At 41.8% G+C, this 19917-nt stretch overlaps 2 protein-coding genes across 5 annotated transcripts; one reads left to right on the top strand and one right to left on the bottom strand.

Annotated features, from left to right (window-relative positions):
* Positions 1-16: 16 nt before the first annotated feature.
* On the top strand, positions 17-11401 carry tmem184ba (transmembrane protein 184ba). Of its 3 annotated transcripts, XM_086302878.1 has the most exons (10): positions 18-392; positions 483-525; positions 2186-2419; positions 3621-3786; positions 6488-6578; positions 7145-7312; positions 7561-7730; positions 7820-8014; positions 8314-8340; positions 8921-11401. In XM_086302878.1, exons 3-10 carry the CDS (start codon positions 2186-2188, stop codon positions 9148-9150), a joined length of 1281 nt encoding a protein of 426 aa, XP_086159004.1. In that variant the 5' UTR covers positions 18-392; positions 483-525; the 3' UTR covers positions 9151-11401. The 3 variants fall into 3 exon arrangements, with proteins under 3 accessions (XP_086159005.1, XP_086159004.1, XP_086159006.1); XM_086302879.1 differs by lacking the exon at positions 483-525 and having other exon boundaries at positions 17-392; XM_086302880.1 differs by lacking the exon at positions 8314-8340 and having other exon boundaries at positions 19-392.
* A 1948-nt stretch (positions 11402-13349) lies between these two features.
* Positions 13350-19248, bottom strand: maff (MAF bZIP transcription factor F). Of its 2 annotated transcripts, none has more exons than XM_086302875.1 (3): positions 18828-19248; positions 16226-16319; positions 13350-16048 (listed from the first exon to the last, which is right to left on the bottom strand). In XM_086302875.1, exons 2-3 carry the CDS (start codon positions 16256-16258, stop codon positions 15605-15607), a joined length of 477 nt encoding a protein of 158 aa, XP_086159001.1. In that variant the 5' UTR covers positions 16259-16319; positions 18828-19248; the 3' UTR covers positions 13350-15604. The 2 variants fall into 2 exon arrangements, with proteins under 2 accessions (XP_086159001.1, XP_086159003.1); XM_086302877.1 differs by lacking the exon at positions 18828-19248 and adding an exon at positions 18400-18810.
* Between the last annotated feature and the right edge of the window lie 669 nt (positions 19249-19917).

Below are 19917 nucleotides of genomic sequence, written 5' to 3'. Positions count from 1 at the left end.
AGGCGGGGCTGTGTGATCTGCAGTTAATCCGACAGGGATTGGACTGGAGCTGGAGCTTGAGCGCAGACAGGGGATCGGAGGAGAGTGACAGGTTTTGCTGCACTAACTTCTGAAACACCGACAAAACTAGGTGGACGCTAGGTGTTATAAATAGATAGGAGCAACAGAAAGATAGAGTAGAAGTTGTGTAACATGACAGACAAACTTTAGAGGTGAGTTTTTGGGGTGAGACGCTGAGGGGTTAACGGCGCGGTCCACCGACGACTCAACATGGATGTCCGGGGAGCAACGGTGCTGCTTTGAGAAGGAATTAAGGCCGTTTGTGGGTTATTTCTAGCCGAAGATTTTTTTGTGTGTGTGTGACGGAGCTGAGGACGGATTTAAATAAGCGGGTGAGTCTAGACTTTAAAACAAACTAGAAAACTTCAATTGTTACTTCATTGCTAGCATAATAAAAGTCTGTGTCTGTTTCACGCTTACAGTTCAAGTTCAGCTGTGGATTGTTGTAGCTAACATTTAGCAAAGGTGAGTCTTTTTAAATAAAAGCTTGTTGAAATGAATATTTTTCTTATTTCAACTTTATAATTCATTCACTTTGAATAAATCACAGCAACATAATAAATGATTACTGGAGTAACTGAAAGGCATACACACACAGAGTTTTAGCGTCTTTTTGTTTTTGAACTGTTTGTGTTGTTGTTGCTTGTACGCCTGCTGATCCAGTCTGGCTACCATTAATGATAAGCCCACCCCGTCTGCCCCCCATTGCCCCTTTCCATCTGTTACTTTGTTTTCCTGACTGCCTGCCTCTCCCTATATTATTCCCTTGTGCGTGTGAGACTGCATAGACTGACCTTTTATTTATTTCCCCCCTTTCAAATGAGACACAAAGATGGCCCTCTGCTTCAGCAGAGCATCTTTTCACTGTGCCTGTTATTATATGTGTGGCTGCTGATGCCTTCACTTCTTCTTGTTGACATATGCTGATCCCCTGCAAACCAATACAAATGGCCTGCTGTCACACACATACACACAGATCTTAGCCACCAAAGAAACGCCTATAAGTAGCCTAATTTTATCAACCCACTAAATTCAGTTGTTACACTTTAATGTCATTTATTTTAAGAAAGTAAATGGAAGGACTGCTGATGTGTGTGTGTGTGTGTGTGTGTGTGTGTGTGTGTGTGTGTGTGTGTGTGTGTGTGTGTGGGAGGAGGGGGTGTCATTATGTCAGCTTGTGTGCTGTTTGTTTCATGTGCTGCTCTGACAGACAGCATGATTAGTGAGACTGAAGGTTACCATCTCTCGCTCACAATCAGTTTCCACTTATAGCACTCACGCCTGCTCTTTTTATTTATTGTCCCTGGTTCTGTCAACAGTGAGGTGACAACTGTCTGTCAGTGAGCAAGAACACGGACACCCCGAGAACATTCCCATTGTTTGTCACAGTCAGCGAGCAGCTGTCCCCATCATCAGGAGCTGTTGATAGGGCCGCTTGACTTAAAATCTTTTGTCTCTATCTAAATTTCCTCTGGCTGAAAGTGGTTCTTGTTCAGCTCACTGATCATACATGAAGAAAATGCACCCTAAGGTGTGACATTATAAACTTTAACAAATTATTTTAGGCCCATTCGGTGTTGTTATAAAGTCCAGGGTCCACATCATCAGGATTTTATTCTGAGTGTGCGGTTACATTGCAGAGAAATGCAGAAACTAAAAACAATTGTCTTTAAACGTCATGTTTTGCTGCTAGTCTTTCTGTTCAAAAAGCATTTTCTTATGTTTTGAGCCGTAAAAGGCCTGAATGGATGATACCTGACGGCTTTGCTGTCTGTTAGCTTAAAAACCAGAGTTAAAATGTTGCTGTTAGACATTGTTTTACATTGAGTTGAATGTGGGTGCCCATGAGCAAACAGTCCACACACATTCTTTACTCAGAGTGAAGATATTTTGACCTAGAGTTTGTCTGCATTTATTCTGAAATCTCCTCTTATCACAGATTACACATTACACTGATAACACGACATCGACATTTCAGGTTGATGATTACTGGTGACTCTTCATACTTCATGGATTAGATCACAGTGTGATCACTGTTGGAGAAGTGTTTTGACATCTCTGATGTGCCTTTTATTCTTTCCAGTTTGTGATGTGAATGTTTTACCAGTGTCTACGTCACTTCCAGATGTTAAAACTGTGGAGGCGAGACGTGCCACTCTCAGAGAGGCTGGGGGAGGACTCTCCGCTTGTTCCGGCACCTGGCCCCCCACCCACGGCAGCTCCGATGGGCCCCAATATTTCATGGCTTCCCGATGCCCCTCTTCTCAGCTCGGATCCACCTATCTTTCTGATGACTCCAGCGACGCAGGCGGTGTCTGGCTTCTTTGTCTGGACTGCACTAATCCTCACCTGTCACCAGGTAACAGCCTCCTGGTGTAGACTTTATATAAAAGATGACCTTCTCAGGTTTTAAATTTTACCTGTCATATTTGATTTCTGGAACTTGCAGGGGCCATATTTTGATTTCACGTGAGGGTGGAGTGCTTATTTATCACCTAAGCTAGCAATAGCAGGCTTAGATCAGTAAGCTGCACCCAGACACTGTAGAGATACTTTGCAGATACTCAGTTAGCTAATAATTAGTGCTAAGTAACAGACTAATAATGTTAAAGTTTCATTTACAAAAAAAGGAGAACAGACATCTTGGATATCAAGTATTCAATATTATTTATACAAAAACAGTTATGACTTTGAGAGCTAGCAAGATATAAGACACCAGCTGCATGTGTCAGCTTCCAAATTGACCACAATAGTTGAAGCCTTAATAAAGTTTAAAAAGGTGAGTTATATAACAAAAAATATCTCAGTACTTTTTATAAGAATGTTAATTGTCTATAGAGATGAAGACCGTTATTGCACCAGGTTGTGAGCAGGTCCTTAATGGTGCAAAGTTGGGATCCAATCACAGGTGGCCATTATGGGGACTGCAGCTTTTGGCACTTGCACATTGGCTCAGCACTTATCTCTATGGGCTCCTGCTTGTTTCCCAGTAGCATCAAGAGAGATATGTGTGCTGTTCAGTTCTACTTTTACTATAATATATTGTGCTCTGCTGGAAGTGCATGTGTTGGTGTTTGACCGAGCAGACGGTCTGTTGTGATGGATGTGCTCACGAAAAAGACAGACAGGTGTGTTTGTTTAATGCGCAGGTGATGTGATCCAGCAAACATGCTCAGGCCGAGAGAAGTTGCCGGGCAACATCCCGCGGCAGGTGTTTGTGACACAGAGCATGAATACACACACACAGATACTTTAAAACGTTGAAAGGGGTTTATAAAATCACATTCCTGTGAGTTGAGCTCAGGGGATGTATTGATTAGTGAGGTCAGTCACATGGACCAACTCACAAGATAGAAAAAAGGCATAAATGACTTATAATAAAAAAATCTGAATGGAGGATCTACACAACGGCAGATGATGCTCATAAAACCTCTGCTCCATCCTGAGTTGTAAGGACTCTGTGCTCACTTCCTGTGAAATCCTCCATGCCCATTAAAGTAGACTTGTGAGTCATTGTAAAAACCTGCCAGTGTTCAGAAAGTCTCTTCCTTCTCTCCTAGATCTACATGCACCTGCGTTTCTACAGCTCGCCCAGGGAGCAGCGCCATATCGTACGGATCCTCTTCATCGTTCCCATCTATGCCTTTGACTCCTGGCTCAGCCTCCTGTTCTTCACCAATGACCAGTACTATGTTTACTTTGACACCGTCAGAGACTGCTATGAAGGTGAGGACGTGCTGTTGATTTTATCTCATCAATGTCAAGCTAAAACTCTGAGCTCCCATGACCCACTAGGTCATTTGTATCCCATTAACAGAACTCTCTGATTTAAATCCTTTTCACGTCTTTGCAGGCAGCTTTTCCAGTTGAGTTGCTGAAACACATTGTGGTCTGATTAGAGTGGAAATGAATAGTCTGCTCTGTCATCCTTAACAGATTATCTACCACTACAAGTCAATACTTATTTTGTAAAGGACCCTCTCACACTTATTAGATTCTTGCCTTTTCTGCATTATATTTTGGCTCTGTCTCAGCCATTTTGATTTGGGCATAATTCTCTGGTTGGAATTATAAAACTGGCTCTGAGAGGAAACACGACTCCAATCTCAGTAGAGACAGGATGAGTTTAATCACTAAAAATGGATTTAATAAAAAATCTGGGCTCTTTTTGTCTTTTTGGTTAACGGAGATGGTGGGTTGGCGGCTTCTCGGCCAATGGTGACTCAAACAAAACACATTCCAACCGACATGTTGTATCCTGCGCTATTAAAGTCAGGAATTGGCAGAAGATGGTGAAAGGAAGTCGACTGCCTCCACCCCTCAGTCTCTGAGTTTAGTTGTCACGATAAAGCTAAAAATGATCTTCTTATTGTGACGCTGGGCTCACGTGTCGTGTCCTGTGTTGGCGAACCGATGACGTCACATGCTTTTGAATGTGAGCTGAAGGGAATCGCTATGTTTGGTTCTGCTTTTGGCAGGAAGCGTTATGTTCGTGATATTGCTTTGTCATACATATGGCTCACCTCCTCCGTCTCCGCGCTCTTGCCCAAGTCTTCACTCCCTTTTTCATTTCTCTTCATCCTCTCATCAGCCGTCATCTTCCTATAATGCCGCTGAGTCCTTTTCCTCGGCGAGGACCGACTTGTTGCATGGCAACCACGCTCACAAATCTCCCTCATCAACCAGATTGGCTGCATCAGATAATGAGTTTACCTCAACCAAACTTGCTGCAAACTTGCTCCTACTGTTCTCACTGTATGTAGGCCTACTGTATCACCGTGGCAACTGGCGCTTGCAGGCGGGAGTCCTTGGGGAAAAGTGAAAGAACATAATGGTAAACAGCCAAGACACAAGGAGAGCTGCTGGAAGCAGATGAACCAGTTCTCATCACTCAGCTCTGTGGACGAGCTTTTTGTGTTTGGCATGTGTGGCATCTTATTACCTGAGTACTGTCTGACAGACATCTGACGTCAGATAGAAGGCAGTGGGAAAGTTGTAGAGAGGGTTTGGGTGGAGTTTAAAAACAGAGCAAGAAAATATGCAGAAATAACACAGCTGCAAAGAGCTGATGAACTATAGTCACTGTCAGCAGTACAGAGACTTCTGTGCTATGGCACGATGCTTGCATGTGCATAGTGCTTTTGTGAACCTCCCATGCACAAACATGACACACACCCAGGATATGTTACATTTTCACACTTTACAATGAACTGATGCACAGTCACTACCCTCCTTTATTTGGATTCTGTTTAATTCATTTTCATCTTATGCATTTAGTTCACAAAAGTTATCCAAGAGCGGATTTACCTTGCATGCATTCAAACACACCCCTGCGAGAGTGCGCGTATGCACGCAGGACTGGAAGGTCCTCGGGGGTTAACGGGATTAGCACTGTTGTGTTTTTTATGAGCCTCCTGATCTGGAACACCTTCTCACTGAAGCAGCACAGAGGAGAGAAAATAGGTGGCTGAAGATTTATTAGCTAATGAAAGAAATACAACTTTAGTTAATTCTTTGGATATTAAAATTGAAGGTCAAGTCTTGTCAGATTACGTGAATTATGTCCATGTGTTTTTGCATTGAGTAGAGCAGCACTAGATTTGATTTGGACATAAGTAGCTGTTGCTTTCTAATACTAAATATAAGCATGCTTGTGATTGTGTGTGAAGGTCATGCTTTAGTACAGATTTATAAACAGCTGGTTTCCCTTTTGTTACAGTGAAATATTATTATGCCTTATGTCCCTATGACAGTATAAAAATTATTTCATATAATTACCTCATGTGTGGTCAGCTGTTGTTTTTGAGCTGCGCCTCAGTTTGAATTGTGCTGTATATTTCCGTCCGCATGATAAAACAAATGTGACAGGAAGTGATGTGTTTGTTATTGTGTGACTGCTGGGAGGTCTGTGAGTAATCGAGTGAGTTACTGCTGTATTTTTTTCAGTCTGCTATAAAAATATGGGCTATTTTCTGACAATTTGAACCCAGTGTTGTGAAATGTTTAGTTGTTTATATACATGTAAAACAAATGGAGACAATTCTGTAACCAAACATGTTTAGAAAGTCTTAATATGTTTGTTGTGACATTAACAGTTTCAGTGAACAGGCTCCAGTCACAGAGGACAACACAGACTTAGAAAATCAATTGTAAAATTGATTGAATGATTGCTCATTTCCATTTAGCTGCGGTCCTTAGAATTCCTGGTATTGTGCATGTTGGTTCACTGTCACGCTGTCATGGCTTCTGGGAGACTTGAATGTGACAATGAAGCCATCATTTATTTCAAGTTTCCTACAGTGGTCTGAAAAAAGCTTTTCCAGAAACACCATTTACAGTAAGCAACGATCAAATAACAAACCAAAACTATCACATATGTAGCGATTATAATCAAATCAGCTCTTTTTCTCCCCCTGTGTCTCTTCAGCATTTGTTATTTACAACTTCCTGAGTCTGTGTTACGAATACTTGGGAGGAGAAAGCGCCATCATGGCTGAGATCAGAGGAAAACCGATAGAGTAAGTTCAGCCTAAAAGGCCTTTAAATTGAACTCGTTATGCTTTCCTTTTGTTCTGCTGGTGTGAACTTGTATTAAACATGGGCAGAGTTTAAAATAATCAGGTCTGTTTTTACAAATAATCCCTTTAAGTCCCTAAAAGCTCAGGCTTCAGACTCTAAATGCTGTATTTCAGATGTTGATGTTTTTTACTGCTGTGTATGAGGAGCAGCCAATCAGCAGAAAGTTGTCCTGCAACAGCTTGTTCAGCCAGACAGTTAACAGACGGGCGCCACCGAGGCTGCTCTAGTCAAGTCCAAGAATGAAATTATGCAGCTGAAAAACACCTTTCAAAAAAAAAATTAACCAGGAAGTGAAACTGGTGAGAACATGCAGTCTGCACACAGAAAGGCTTTAGCCGGACCTCGTCTTCCTGTGAGGCGACAGTGCTAACCACTGAGCCACCCATGGTGTAGCCATAATAAGTCCGCTTTAAACAGTATTTGTTTTCATGGCATGGACTCTTTTTAAAAAATACAAACTATTGCTCAACATGTTTTCCTTTTTCCTGATGTTTGGTTCCATCAGGTCCAGCTGTATGTATGGTACCTGCTGTCTGAGGGGAAAGGCCTACTCCATTGGCTTCTTGCGATTTTGCAAGCAGGCCACTTTGCAATTCTGTGTGGTCAAACCGCTCATGGCTGTCATCACCGTCATCCTGCAGGCCTACGGCAAATACAAGGATGGAGACTTTAAGTAAGTGCTGCAGACAGGAAGGTTGCTGGTGGTGAACTTGGTGGTGTATATCTGTGAGAATCCAGGCGTTTTCACACGTTTCACAGCTTCCACAAAATGAGGATTACCACTTTAATTTCTAGATTAATTGAACGCTTCAGACTTTCATCTCTAATGGGAGCTTCCAATAATCACAAAAGGTAGTCAGAACTAACCCCAAACACAAACCAGCACCATTAATGCAGTTTTATCTGACCTTCACTCTGCAGTGTTGCCAGCGGTTACCTGTACGTGACCATCATCTACAATATCTCCGTCAGCTTGTCGCTGTACGCCCTCTTCCTGTTCTACTTCGCCACCAGGGAGCTGCTGAGCCCTTACAGCCCCATGCTCAAGTTTTTCATGGTCAAGTCGGTCATCTTCCTCTCCTTCTGGCAGGGTAGGTCAGCGCGGCAAAAGACGCCACACGACGTTTGTTATGAAAACAGGTGGAGTGACAGCTTCCTGTGCTTATTTATTTGTGGTCAGGCATGCTGCTGGCCATCCTGGAGAAATGCGGTGCCATCCCTCAGATCAACTCAGTGGAAGTGTCCGTCGGTGAGGGTACGGTCGCCGCCGGTTACCAGAACTTCATCATATGCATCGAGATGTTTTTCGCGGCACTGGCTCTGCGGCACGCTTTCACATACAGCGTGTACAAGGACAAAAGTCTCGATTTAACAGGTGAGAAGGAAGGCGAGGGAAGAAGGGAGGAAGGAAACAGCGGGGTTTAACACATCTGTCGTAAATGTTTACCGTCTTAAAAAAGAATTCAAAAAGTCTTTCACTTCGTGTCTGTCCTCCATCTCATTTCCATTCGTTTCAATGCATCTTTTTTTTTTTTTTTTTTTTTTACTACTTCCTTAAGTTTTTGTTTTCGCCTTTATTTTTCACCTCCTGATATCCCACTTGTCGTTTTCTACTTGCCTGTTTCTACATATCTATCTTCTTTTTTATCTTCTCCTCTCTGCTGCACTCTAAAGGACCTGTTCCTACATATGGACAGTTTGGTAGGTTGAACACCGCCCTTGTGCGTTTTCACACTGCTGCTATTTCTATTTTGATTTATTAAGCTGCATTAAGCCAGCAGTTTCTGTTCTCTCTCTCTTTTATTTTTAAAATCTCATATTTCAATTCAGTTTTGGTTCTTGTGCTGACATTTCCTAAAGCAACCCCCCCCAACCTTTCTCCCTTTATGCAGTTCTCCCTGTTTTACTTCCCTTTAAATCACTCTGAACCCCCTTTTCTTGCCTCCTCTCTAAATCTCATCCACTGCCCTTGTACAATTGCTCCCCCCCTTTCCCCCACTCATTCCTTCTTTTTACATCCTTTAAATCACTGATGCCCTTTTCCTTTTTCTCAGAGACTATCCCCCTGTCTTAAATCTCTTTCTGTTTTTGACTCTTTTATCTCTCTTCCTTTCCCTTCTCTCTCTCTCTCCCTGTGCTTAAACATTATAAATCCACTTTCTTTTGATGTTTATCCTCCCACCGTCCTTCCTTTTCTTTTTTTTTCCACTTGCATCCAGTCTCTCTATTTTTCACCCCAGCTTTTGGCCTCTAACCCTCCTTTTTTATGGCTCTCCCGCAGGCCGCTGCACCCCCATGAAGAGCATCTCCAGCAGCCTGAAGGAGACAATGAACCCGGGCGACATGGTCCAGGACGCCATCCACAACTTCTCCCCGGCCTACCAGCAGTACACCCAGCAGTCCACGCTGGAGCAGGGGGCGCCACCGCCAGTCTCCCGCGCCCACAGTGCTGTCAGCGGCCGCGGGGACACAGAGAAAACGCTGCTGCTCAGCTCAGACGATGAATTCTAGAGCGGACCAAGTCAAAAGCGGGCAAAACTTGACATCAGTCTGATGTCAAAACAGCTGATGGTACTCTGCTCTCTGCAGCCGATCCCCCTCAGTATACAAATCAGTAGTTGCTTGTTTGTTTTCGTTTCCCCTGTTTTGCGACTGATCAAAAAATGCAGGGGCCCGCCTTTCCCAAGGGTCACAAGTGGGAACACGGTTGAGTTGTGAGTCATACTTTCAGATAATGACTCATAGCTTTGGAACAAAAACTGAAAAAAAGCTGAATTTCTTTTTTTTCTCCCTCTCTCTTTTTTATGCACAGTCCTGTTTCCCCTTCCTTGTGTTTAGCAGCGGAGCTGTAAACTTTATAGGTGTTGCTATTTATTTGTTCAGATTCACATTCTGATCTTTGGCAGTGTTTACCAAGGTTTCTTCTTTGGACATGATTCATAAACTTGAAAGAATATTTAGTCAAGACATTGACTGGTTGGTCAAAGCGCTTTAAAGCAGTTTTCAGTGTTGTGGAGGTCTTCGTATGGGGGTGAGAGACCCTGGGCAGCAGTTGGTGATGCATTTAAAGGGAAAGCATGTCAAAAACAGGAGTTAGTAAGCACAACACATGGATCAATGTTGTTATTGATATTGCAGAGGGGGAGGCAGAGCAGCTCATAGATTACAGAGTGCATCTGCGGCCGGTCGGGATTACACTTGTGTAATTGGAGCGTTATTTGAATGGCTGGGATTAAAGCTTGTGTTTCACTCTGATAGTAAGACCTCTCCAGGCCACAATGTAGGTTAAATGAGGAGAAAACAGAAGAGGAATTTAGGCTAAAGCTAACTTTAGATGCCTTTTCTCGTTACTGGAGCTTTGTCGAAGCTGGGCGTGCTGTAGTTCACGTTCAGAGGCGAACAGAAGTTTCAATTCTACTCTTAGTTAGGTGTTGTGCTTTGATTTTTGAAAACAGGATAAGTTTGAATTTGATAAAAAAGATCTGGCAACTAAGGCAAGGAGTGTGTGGGCAGCTGCCTGTGTGGCAGTTATTTTTGCAGGGATTTAATAAAACATTTTAGCGTGTGCCTACACAGCTGTTAAATGACAGTACATCATTCTGAGTGCTGTCAAAACCTTAATGGACATCATGCCTCCAGCTGAAGCATTATTGAGCCAACCTACAACTCTCATCTCATCAGATATCAGTATTGTGATTAGTTTATCTTTCTTCAGCTTGACCACATGTGGGTCGTAGGTCGTAAACATTGTTGTTGTTGTTGACATTACTGAGTTTCTTTGAGTTGGATTCGCTTTTATTCTTCCAGTCAGTCTTTTTTTTTAATTTTTTGGTGTAAGTTTACCGCAGTCTAAGCTGGGTTTTTTTTGTTTTGTTTTTTATTTGTAACTGGAATTCTTGAGTCATCTGAATGACTCACAAGAACCTGCCAACATTTTTTTAGTTCTACTTTCACTGCTTTGCTGTAGCTCTGTCTCAACACCAGGGGGCCACAGGGAGCGCGTTTGGAGCCAGTTGTAGGTCATAAACATACAGTCAGAGCTTGAAGCATATTTAAAAATTTTAAATGCACCAAGAAAATGTTTGTCACTTTTTTAATGTCTTCTTAGGACTGTCTTCTATTTTCATTGGAAAGCAGAAATGTGTCCCATGTTCAGACAGTGCTTACGTTTTTTTTTTCCCTTCTTTTTCTTATTTTGTGCTTCTGCCTGAGACATTATTAGTTCTAAATAGGAGAGAAGCCACGTGTGCGTGCAGGAGCAGCCTCTTATTTATAGACACTTTAAAAACGGGGTTATTTTTAGCGATGATGAAACTGAGGTCGCACTGCAGCTCCTACTGACAGGTTGCTTGCGTGGCATTAAATTAACTCTCAGTTTAAAAGCAAAGCAGACAGTATGCTGATTTGCACTCTGTGTCATAATTCACCCTTGTACTCCTCATCTTTGTCTGCAGCCATGCTGTTTGCTGCAGTGTGAGTTGTTCTTATGTGGGGAAAAAAATGTTTGTTGTAGACTAATGTTGCACATAAAGTACATGAAAATATTAAGTGCTATCTACAGGAGTAAATGTATGTCTAAATAATCATATATACTGTATAGATTGATCACAGGAGAAACAAAGGCCTATTTTTTTTACAACTTTTGTTTCAATATGTTGTTTTTGTTTCTAGTTCTTTGTATAATGTATAATGCTGCTCACAATGCTTCTGTGTCACATTAGATGGAAAACCATGAAGACAAAAATAAAGATATTTACTGTTGTTTTTTGTCTAATTCACATTATTTTCCTCTAATATGCATTAAAATGACATGTATGTGTCATATGTTGCCAAGGAAGGGTTAATGAAAATGTTAATGAGTTGCATGTTATGAAATTGTGTTTTTGGAGATTAACACGTTAAAACTAGTTAATGTGCTAACTAGTCATCTGCTAGAAAGGAAGCTATTTGCCCTGCGATGCTAATTGTCTTAAAATAAAATGAGCTAGGACAACAAAGTAAATGGTCTTTGGCAACAAACATATATTACACATAGATGACCTCCAGCTTCAATTCACTTTTCTTTTTAGATCACTGCTTCCTGTAACAATTAAGACTTTACAATATCAGAGAACGCCACCTACCCGATGATCCACCTTTGTATGCTACTCCCTCCCCTTATGTAGTAATTGCATAAAAATATATTTGGAGTGATAAGTGCAAAGAATAAGCTTTATCTATGTGCAGCTGCATAACTAAGGGACGACACTGGGTCACATGATCCACTCTAACTATCATCATTGTCATAAAGAAAACTTTTCCACCTTACCTCAGAGGTAGACAAGGTCTTGTGGTCTTTGACCTAAACTGGAAGATATTTCGTACATGGACAGGATCCTGAAAGCTCTGCCTCCCATTATATTTCTAGAGACTCTAGGAAACACAAGTAAGCCAGCAGACTGATAGAAAACATCTCCACACTTACCACGGAGTACTAGATGTCATTTATATTAAAAACAGCCTCCAAACACCAGGAGAAATAGCCCTGCGAGTCACAGTCAGGGATTTATCAGAAGAGCTGAAATAACATAAGCACTTTTCTCTATAGAGACTATATATTTAAGGTTTATCAAGACACTGACTCAGAATATACATTCAACAGCCACTTCATTAGGTACACCTGTTCAACTGCCTATTGACACAAATATCTAATCAGCAAATCAGATGGTAGTAATTCATGATCAAGATGACATGCTGAAGTTCAAACTGAGCACCAGGATGGAGAAGAAAGGCGATTTAAGTGACCTTAAATGTTGCATGTTTGTTGGTGCCAGATGGGCGGGTCTGAGTATTTTAGAAACTGCTGATCTGCTGGGATTTCCCCACACAGTCACCTCTAGGGTTTATAGAAAATGGTCTAAAAAGAGAAAGTATTCAGTGAGCAGCACTTCTCTGGACAATGGCTCTTTGGTGACAGAGGTCAGAGAATGGCCAGACTCTGTTGAGCTGATAGGAAGACAACTGTAGCTCAAATAATCACTTGTTACATGGCAAGGCATGCAGAAGAGCATCTCTGAAAGTACAATGCAAACCAGATGGGCTACAGCAGCAGAAGACCACATCAGGTAAACAACATGAAAGCATGGATTCATCCCACCTTGTATCAGTGGATCACTCACAGTGTACCCATCTTCTGATGACTGCTTCCAGCATGATAATGCACAGTATCACAAAGCTTAAATCATCTGAACCTGATTTTTTAACTTGAGAAGTACTCAAATAACCTCCAGTCACCAGATCTCAATCCAATAGAGGATCTCTGGGATGTGATGGAACAGGATGGACGTGCAGTCAAAAACAACAACAACAACAAAAAAAACAGTAGCAACTGTGTGATGCTGTTGTGTCAATATGGACCAAAATCTGCAAGGAATGTTTCCAGGACCTTTTTGAATCAGTCATGAAGAATGAAAGCAGATCTGAAGGCAAAAGGGAGTCCAACCTGGTAGTAGTAAAGTATACCTAATGAGTTGTCCTATAAGAGTAAATTGCTATAAATACATCAAAAACTGGAGGCTAAGTTCATTTCCCCACGGTTCTGCTAACCACTCACACATGTAACTCGACTTTATCTTTGCATCCAGACCAATAAGTTGTGCAACACATCCTGCAGATCCACTTCCTCTCATGGACCGCACACGTTCCAAAAAACAAAACAACCGAGACCACAGTTTTATGTACAATATGTACAACATTTATTATAATTAATATATAAAATAGACAATGTACTTAAATTTTCACAATAGAAAAAATACAAGTAATAAATAGAAAGACCATTTCTGTTTTGCAGGTATTATAAAACATCCAGCAGGGTTTGACAGATGTGAGACGTTAAAATATAGAGAATAAATGCTTTGCCACACTAATACTCATATATAGCTAAATATATGCCTCATATCTTTAGGAGTTATTTGTCAACACAGTTTCATGTGTTACCATGCCTACTTAATATATTAAATTGCTAGCACTATTCAGTGGCCTAAACTCCCATGAAATTTAAGCCTGCTGAGTGAAACAGGCCTACGTCAGACGGAGGCTTTTCAAGTGAATAAAACACCATCTCTATGCACCTTCTTTTCCAGTCTGCTGTGCCTACTTTCTTTCTCCATCATCAGTCTTCTTCTCAACCCTCCACTCTCACCCTCGTCTCCATCAGTCTTCTCTCTCTCTTTAACCTCCTGTGTCTCTGTCTGCCCCGCCCATTCAGAAATGACCTCAATTTTTTTTTCTCCGCACAAACAACATACGATTCATCTTAGAAAAATAATGTCCCTCCAAGATATCCACGACGACGAGCTAGTACAAACATTGCAAAAATATACGTAAAACACACATATACACGCACGCACGCGCACACACACACACACAAATCGTCATACATCAATATGGCCATTGGCTTTGAGCATATTTCTACACAGCTAATAATCAAACGTTTTGTAAAGTAATCATCGTCGCCACGCAGCACAATAATTAGACGTGAGAATATCCTCAGACTAGTCATAAGTACTTTTTGAAAACATACAGAACATCACAGCACTCGTTAGCTTGTCTTGTCATAATATCTACTTTTAAATACAAATAAAATTTAGAATATATAAATGTCACTGAACATTTGCGTCTCTCAGACATTACAAACAACACAACAACGGGAATGTTTGCAGAGGATTTGCATCGACTTGAGCGTAATTCCTACCAGACGTGATTCTATTTCCACACATTCGTTTATTCAGTTATTTATTTAAAATGACCAACATCTTTCATCAGAAAGAAGAAGCCACTGACGTTGGACTTGGCCAAACTGCTGCACGGCAGTTTTTATGAAACGAGAAATTTGGGATTAAAGCTTAGAAAAAGATGGAAATCCACAGAAATCACAATGAGAAATAAGAAGTGAGTCGTTTCAGACAATCAGGAGGACTGGTGAGCTCCTTCATACACTGAAGGCACTGCATTAATGTGAAAAATGAGCACACATATAATACAGAATTGTCTTTTTGGACTGGTGAGACCCCCCCCCAAAAAAAAAAACCAAAAACAAAAACCTGGAAAATCTTAGTGAATCGCACAACTTAGAGAAATTCACAATGCACTCAGGCAGCATTTCTCTGACCGTTTCTGCTCCCAAAAGTCTCATGACTAAAGCAGCTAGAGAGCCATCAATGGAAGGAGGCGAAAACAGATTCGATTATCCCACCGGCACATAAAGTGACATAAAGGGTGAGAAACTGCATTGAGAGGGAAGAAAAGGAAAAAATACAGGGGGGGTGGGAACACGAGGCTGAGCCAAGCTAGTGATTTCAGACTAGAAGGCATTATGGAGACCGAGGAAGCTCCACCCTAGCATTTTGCTGTTGGTCAGGTGCCATAAACGGAAGCAGAAAGGCACCCCAGCCTTTAAGTAGCATAATCAGGCTACACCAGCCTCGCTGTGGGGGTTTGCTGAGGACTAAAGGTGCTCAGTAACCCTGTTTGGCTTGGTTGGGCTTCAGTCAGAGTCCCCGTGTAGCTCAAGGGAAAGACTGTGAGGGTTTTTTGTGCATAAATATGTGCGACGCCTTGTTCACATTAAACAGAATTTGAAACTTTGAGTGCTTCAAGAAAAAAAAAAAAAAAAAAAGATCACTGAGTAAATCTTACTTGACCAGACTGCTGTTTCATGGAGGATCATCAGAGGACATCTCTATCAAAACTACAGTACTGAACCCGTTTCTGTTTTCTTGTTTGTTAGAAAGGTGATCGTAGCTGTGATCGGATTTCTGTCAACTGTAATGTGAACAAGGCGCTTAGTATTTTCCTATTATTACAAGTCATCCTGCTCTCCTGCCTGCGTGAGTATTAAGGCCCGCAGATGTGTGCGTGTTTGCATTGCAGGCTTCCCCGTCCCCACCCCGAATCCCAAACCCCAGTCTGGTTTCAGCATCTCCTTCTAGGATAGCTCGTGCTCCCTCTGTGGCTGGGGCTGCTGCGGACTCTTGACGATGGTGATGACCGAGGCGGTGTTGAGGCGAGGGGCCGTCGCCAGCAGGCTGCCTCCTCCCGCTTCCAGACCCCTGGCGAATCTCTGAAGCGCAGCCAGGCGTGCGCTGAGCCCCTCCAGCTCCTTCCTCATGCCGGCGTTCTCGGCTCCGAGCCTCTCCACCTCTCTCTGCAGCTCCATCTTCTGCTGCTCCAGGGCCTCTCGCTGAGACACCCGCTTGACCCGGCAGCTGGCGGCATATCCCCTGTTCTTTAAGGTGCGACGCCGCTGCTTCAGCTTCTGAATATCGTCGCGGGAGAGGCCACGCAGGTGGAGATTCAGCTCTCGCACCGTCAGGGACATTAGTTCGCTGTCCGACAGGAAGGGCACGTTCTCGCCGCATTCCTGCTTCACCTGAAGTAAAAACAGGAGGAAACAGGAAGAGAGGAAGCATTTAAAGAAGGAAGAATGAGAAAGAAAAACATACTTTCTTTTCTTCTTCCTTTTTTCAAAATGACAGTTTTCTCTCTTGAAAAACAAAACAACCCCCCCCCTCCCCATGACTCGGTTTTATGTCTGGCTGTGTTTTACCTTCAGAGCTTTGCTGTTTCTTTCTGTCGTCATGGTCCAGTTGTCTTTGTTTTTTTCCCCTCCCCAAGCACCAGTAAAACCAGATACACACAATCTGAAGAAACAAACACAAACAACATCACATGAAATGTGGGACACTGTGCATTTTTGGTTCATAGCCTGCCTGACATTCACCATCCGCTCACAAGACATGCAGTCATGCACTACTGAAGAAAAAGGAGAACCTGCAGATCTTTCGTGCTTCTCCAAAGCACGCCGTCTCATTATAATTTGTGGTTTCATGTGAAAGACAGGGGAGGTTTTGAAAGTGACATGCCTTTCTCTGTTAGCTGGAATTATCAGGAGGAAGTTATCATGTGGCTGCCCTTTGGTTGCTCAAAGCAGGTGTCCTAACCAATTCCCTGAGCACTTCCTCTTGTCAGCACAACACCAACGGTTCGAGCCCTTGGTTTTACAAAAAACCAAAAACTTGAATACGTGGTTTTTAAAAGGGACACTTTTTAAACAGTTAAACTTGAAAAATTACAATACTTGATTTAAAAATAAATATGTAATAAAATGTCTTAAAGAGTCTACCTAAGAAGCACAGGTTTCACACAGACTCTTATCAGGACTGCTACACGCCTCTCAAATGCCACAGCGTGGGATTAAAGTCTAACCTAAATGGGCCAACTTCAACTTCTTCCCCCACCTTAGTCACTCCTCGGTTGCTTATTTAAAAAACAAAACAAAACAAAACAAAAAAAAAAACCTCACTCAGCACTTCAGCTGGAGACATCTTTTTTTGTCTTTCCTTCACCCAGATCCTAATGTGAAAGTAAAGGATACAAATGGCCAAGTGGTCTGTTGACATGAAGGTACTCTGGGCCAGCTATACTGCTAAAACTTTTTGTATGATAATGTTTAATAATGAAGACCACCAAATTTCACTCTGACATCATGCAAACCATGGGGATTTTCCCATCTTACTTCTGCAAATTCACTCTGTTAACTTTCTCATTTATTGCAACACTGGATTTTCTCCTTATGGCGAATGTTCTTTCCCTGTGCTGCTCTCACGCTGTAGTCCAGAAGGGTTGAGAAAAAACACAGTAAACACAGAAAGCTGCATGTCATGACAGAGCGCTCACCGCTTACTTTAAGGTTGACCTTTTGGCAGCGTCTCTGATGAGCTAAGAGATGAGTGCAGTCATCTCTTTCTTTATTTTTCTTCCTGAGACCCAGACTGATCCCTAACAACCTTTTAGCCTTTTTTCTCTTGAAAATCGCAAATCACAAAAAAGCAGTGTGTTCATTTTAATTATTTAAAAGACATTCACAGCTTTATTTAAATTGTGTCACAACAATTTTAGAAACCCCAGTTATATTGTAACTTTTCCTCTATAAATTAGGCATAAAAGATACAGACCTGGTGCCTTAATGACTATAAAAAGAAGACTGCTGATGTGCTTAGACTTTACAGGAGACGACTTACATTTCCAACAAGTGAACCACAAACAAAACATAACCAAAAAGGGTCATTCGAGTTAAAATGTCACGTTTGATCTCTTTCACTCTGGGGGGAATCCCATTTTCTATGAATGCGTAGTTATAATAAATAAAAGAATAACTTGCTGCATGGGCCTCCAACTCAGGCACACTGGATGGTAAAACTAAATAAGCTAAATAAAAAAGGCTGTTATGGCCGGACAATAAACAGCATTTCCCGAAATGCGTAGGAAGTAGAGGTTGCAGCAACAGCGGTTGTCCAACCAGCCGTCGGACTCCGGCTGTAAACCGAGGAGACCGCCGTTTCGTAAAGTCAGGGTGATTCAGCAATAAAGCTCTTGCTCAGCTCCACCAAGACTGCCGGTTAGTGCAAATATAAATATAGGAAAACCAGGGGTGACCGCGTCTTTCTCGGTCAGTCCAAACAACACAGGATATCCACATTTATGCCATACTATAAATACCCAGTTGGAGGACATAGTAGTTTTTGTTTTTTTGTCTTAAGTGGAAAGCAACAAGTCAACGCAACACTGCTAAACGCAAGCTATAGCACGATTTCAGAAATTCCACTCCCGTCTATCTTCAATACTTAATATACAACGATTAAATACCGAGTGGAAAATACAAGCCAGGCCTGGGACCTATATTTATTTATTTATCTAGCTCCAGTTAGCATCTAGCCTTACCCTTAAAGAGCGGGGCTGGACACCGTAGGGCAAATGTGCGCTATAGTAAACAGCTATCATTAGAGCCTCTTCCGACATCTAGACTTTAATCCATTTAAATTGTATTTAAGCACACTTATGAAATAAGGAAGTGATAACCCCCTCTGGGTGTCAGTCTAGCCGAAATATAGACAGAAATATGCAAAGCGGGGCCAAATTATTCGTATCATCTTAAACATGCTAGTATGAACTGTTAGCAACTAGCATAAACGGTTAGTGACAGGCTAAAGGAGATTAAAGCCAGCTGCTGACTGCTCATTTGTCCTTGGTTGGTTACCCTGGTTGGCACGTCCCCCGGCAGATACCATTCCTCTAGTGCTCAGCTGTTACCACGAATACCGGCTAAACATTTTAATGTTTAGTATTTTTATAAAAAAGTAATGGTTTACCTGATGGCTCGACGCAACTCCGGCGACAAAATGTCAGTCCGCCTTTTCCCGGAATTACTCCGCTGCTCTCAGAGGTTGGATTCTTTCATTCATAAAAAACACAAGCGACAATGACGTCAGGGCTAAAGAATGAGGGCGGAGCCAAGCCCGCCCCCGAGACGTACTCCGGGAGGATGTAAACAAGGAATCCCTGAATCCCAGAACTTTTCCATGACCATCCCCCAGCTACTCTGGAAAGACATAACACCCTGGGAGAGGATTCAGAGTCCGCCTTTCCTAACACTGTCCAGCCCAACGACGCAGAAGATGTAAAATCCAGCAGAATTCAACAATAATAAGAAACTACTTCAGCTAAAACCCAACTTATCAAAAGCTATAACTTATAGTTAGGAGAAATTTCTACGAGCGTCTTTTCCCCGAAACACCGTCCTCTTAGCTACTTAATAATAGTAATAATAAAAGGTCGAATGCGTCTTCTTCTGGGTCCAATTTAAAGATTACTGATGCCTCCGTTTGTAGGGACATTACCGCCCCCTACTGGAAAACATGCGGAGAAGCATAATTGCGTTAAAAAACTTCAACATAAAAAGCAATTTGAAATTGCTTTGATTTCCAAACTTTAAAGAAATACTGTTAGTCATTGGTTGACATAAGAACTTTCTTTGTTTTAGCTCTTTAAAACATTTTTTCAAGACATTATATGACTTCACAATGACACAAAAAGATTAATACACTACAATAGATTTCCATATTACCAGTGCTGACATCAGCATAAATGACCTATATAAACTGCTGATGTCATCTTGCTGACGTCAGCCCAATGATCTATAAAATATTGCTGATATTGTCATGCTGACATCAGCAAGATGATCTATTAAAACTAAAGCTATCATAGTATTCATGTGTGGAAAATTGAGTTTAATAATTAATTTTTAAACTGCATCAATCTGTTGTTGCTTATTGTTACCACAGTGAAGGCAGGGGATTTTTTATTTTAATCATTTCTGTCTGTGTGCATGTTCACCTACAGGGCCTGAGTCATAAACATTACATTTTTACATTCAGCAGGCTGACATCAGTGTTGTATTAA

This window comes from Aulonocara sp. 'chitande type north' Nkhata Bay, linkage group LG8, assembly GCF_057382095.1.
Source record: "Aulonocara sp. 'chitande type north' Nkhata Bay isolate Kocher_YH1m ecotype deep benthic linkage group LG8, A_spYH_male_GT1.1, whole genome shotgun sequence".
NCBI classification, from domain to species: domain Eukaryota; kingdom Metazoa; phylum Chordata; class Actinopteri; order Cichliformes; family Cichlidae; genus Aulonocara; species Aulonocara sp. 'chitande type north' Nkhata Bay.
The sequence above is the reverse complement of the archived record's forward strand: the minus strand, read 5'-3'. Positions and strand labels throughout refer to the sequence as shown.

Bases quoted from the DNA above. Each gene is read 5' to 3' on its own strand.
- tmem184ba (XM_086302879.1), top strand. From the start codon at position 2,186: ATGTTAAAACTGTGGAGGCGAGACGTGCCACTCTCAGAGAGGCTGGGG. The intron at 3,787-6,487 runs GTGAGGACGTGC...GTGTCTCTTCAG, and splicing joins CGTCAGAGACTGCTATGAAG to CATTTGTTATTTACAACTTC. The intron at 8,341-8,920 runs GTAGGTTGAACA...GCTCTCCCGCAG, and splicing joins TCCTACATATGGACAGTTTG to GCCGCTGCACCCCCATGAAG.
- maff (XM_086302875.1), bottom strand. From the start codon at position 16,258: ATGACGACAGAAAGAAACAGCAAAGCTCTGAAG. The intron at 16,049-16,225 runs GTAAAACACAGC...TTTTTACTTCAG, and splicing joins GAAACAGCAAAGCTCTGAAG to GTGAAGCAGGAATGCGGCGA.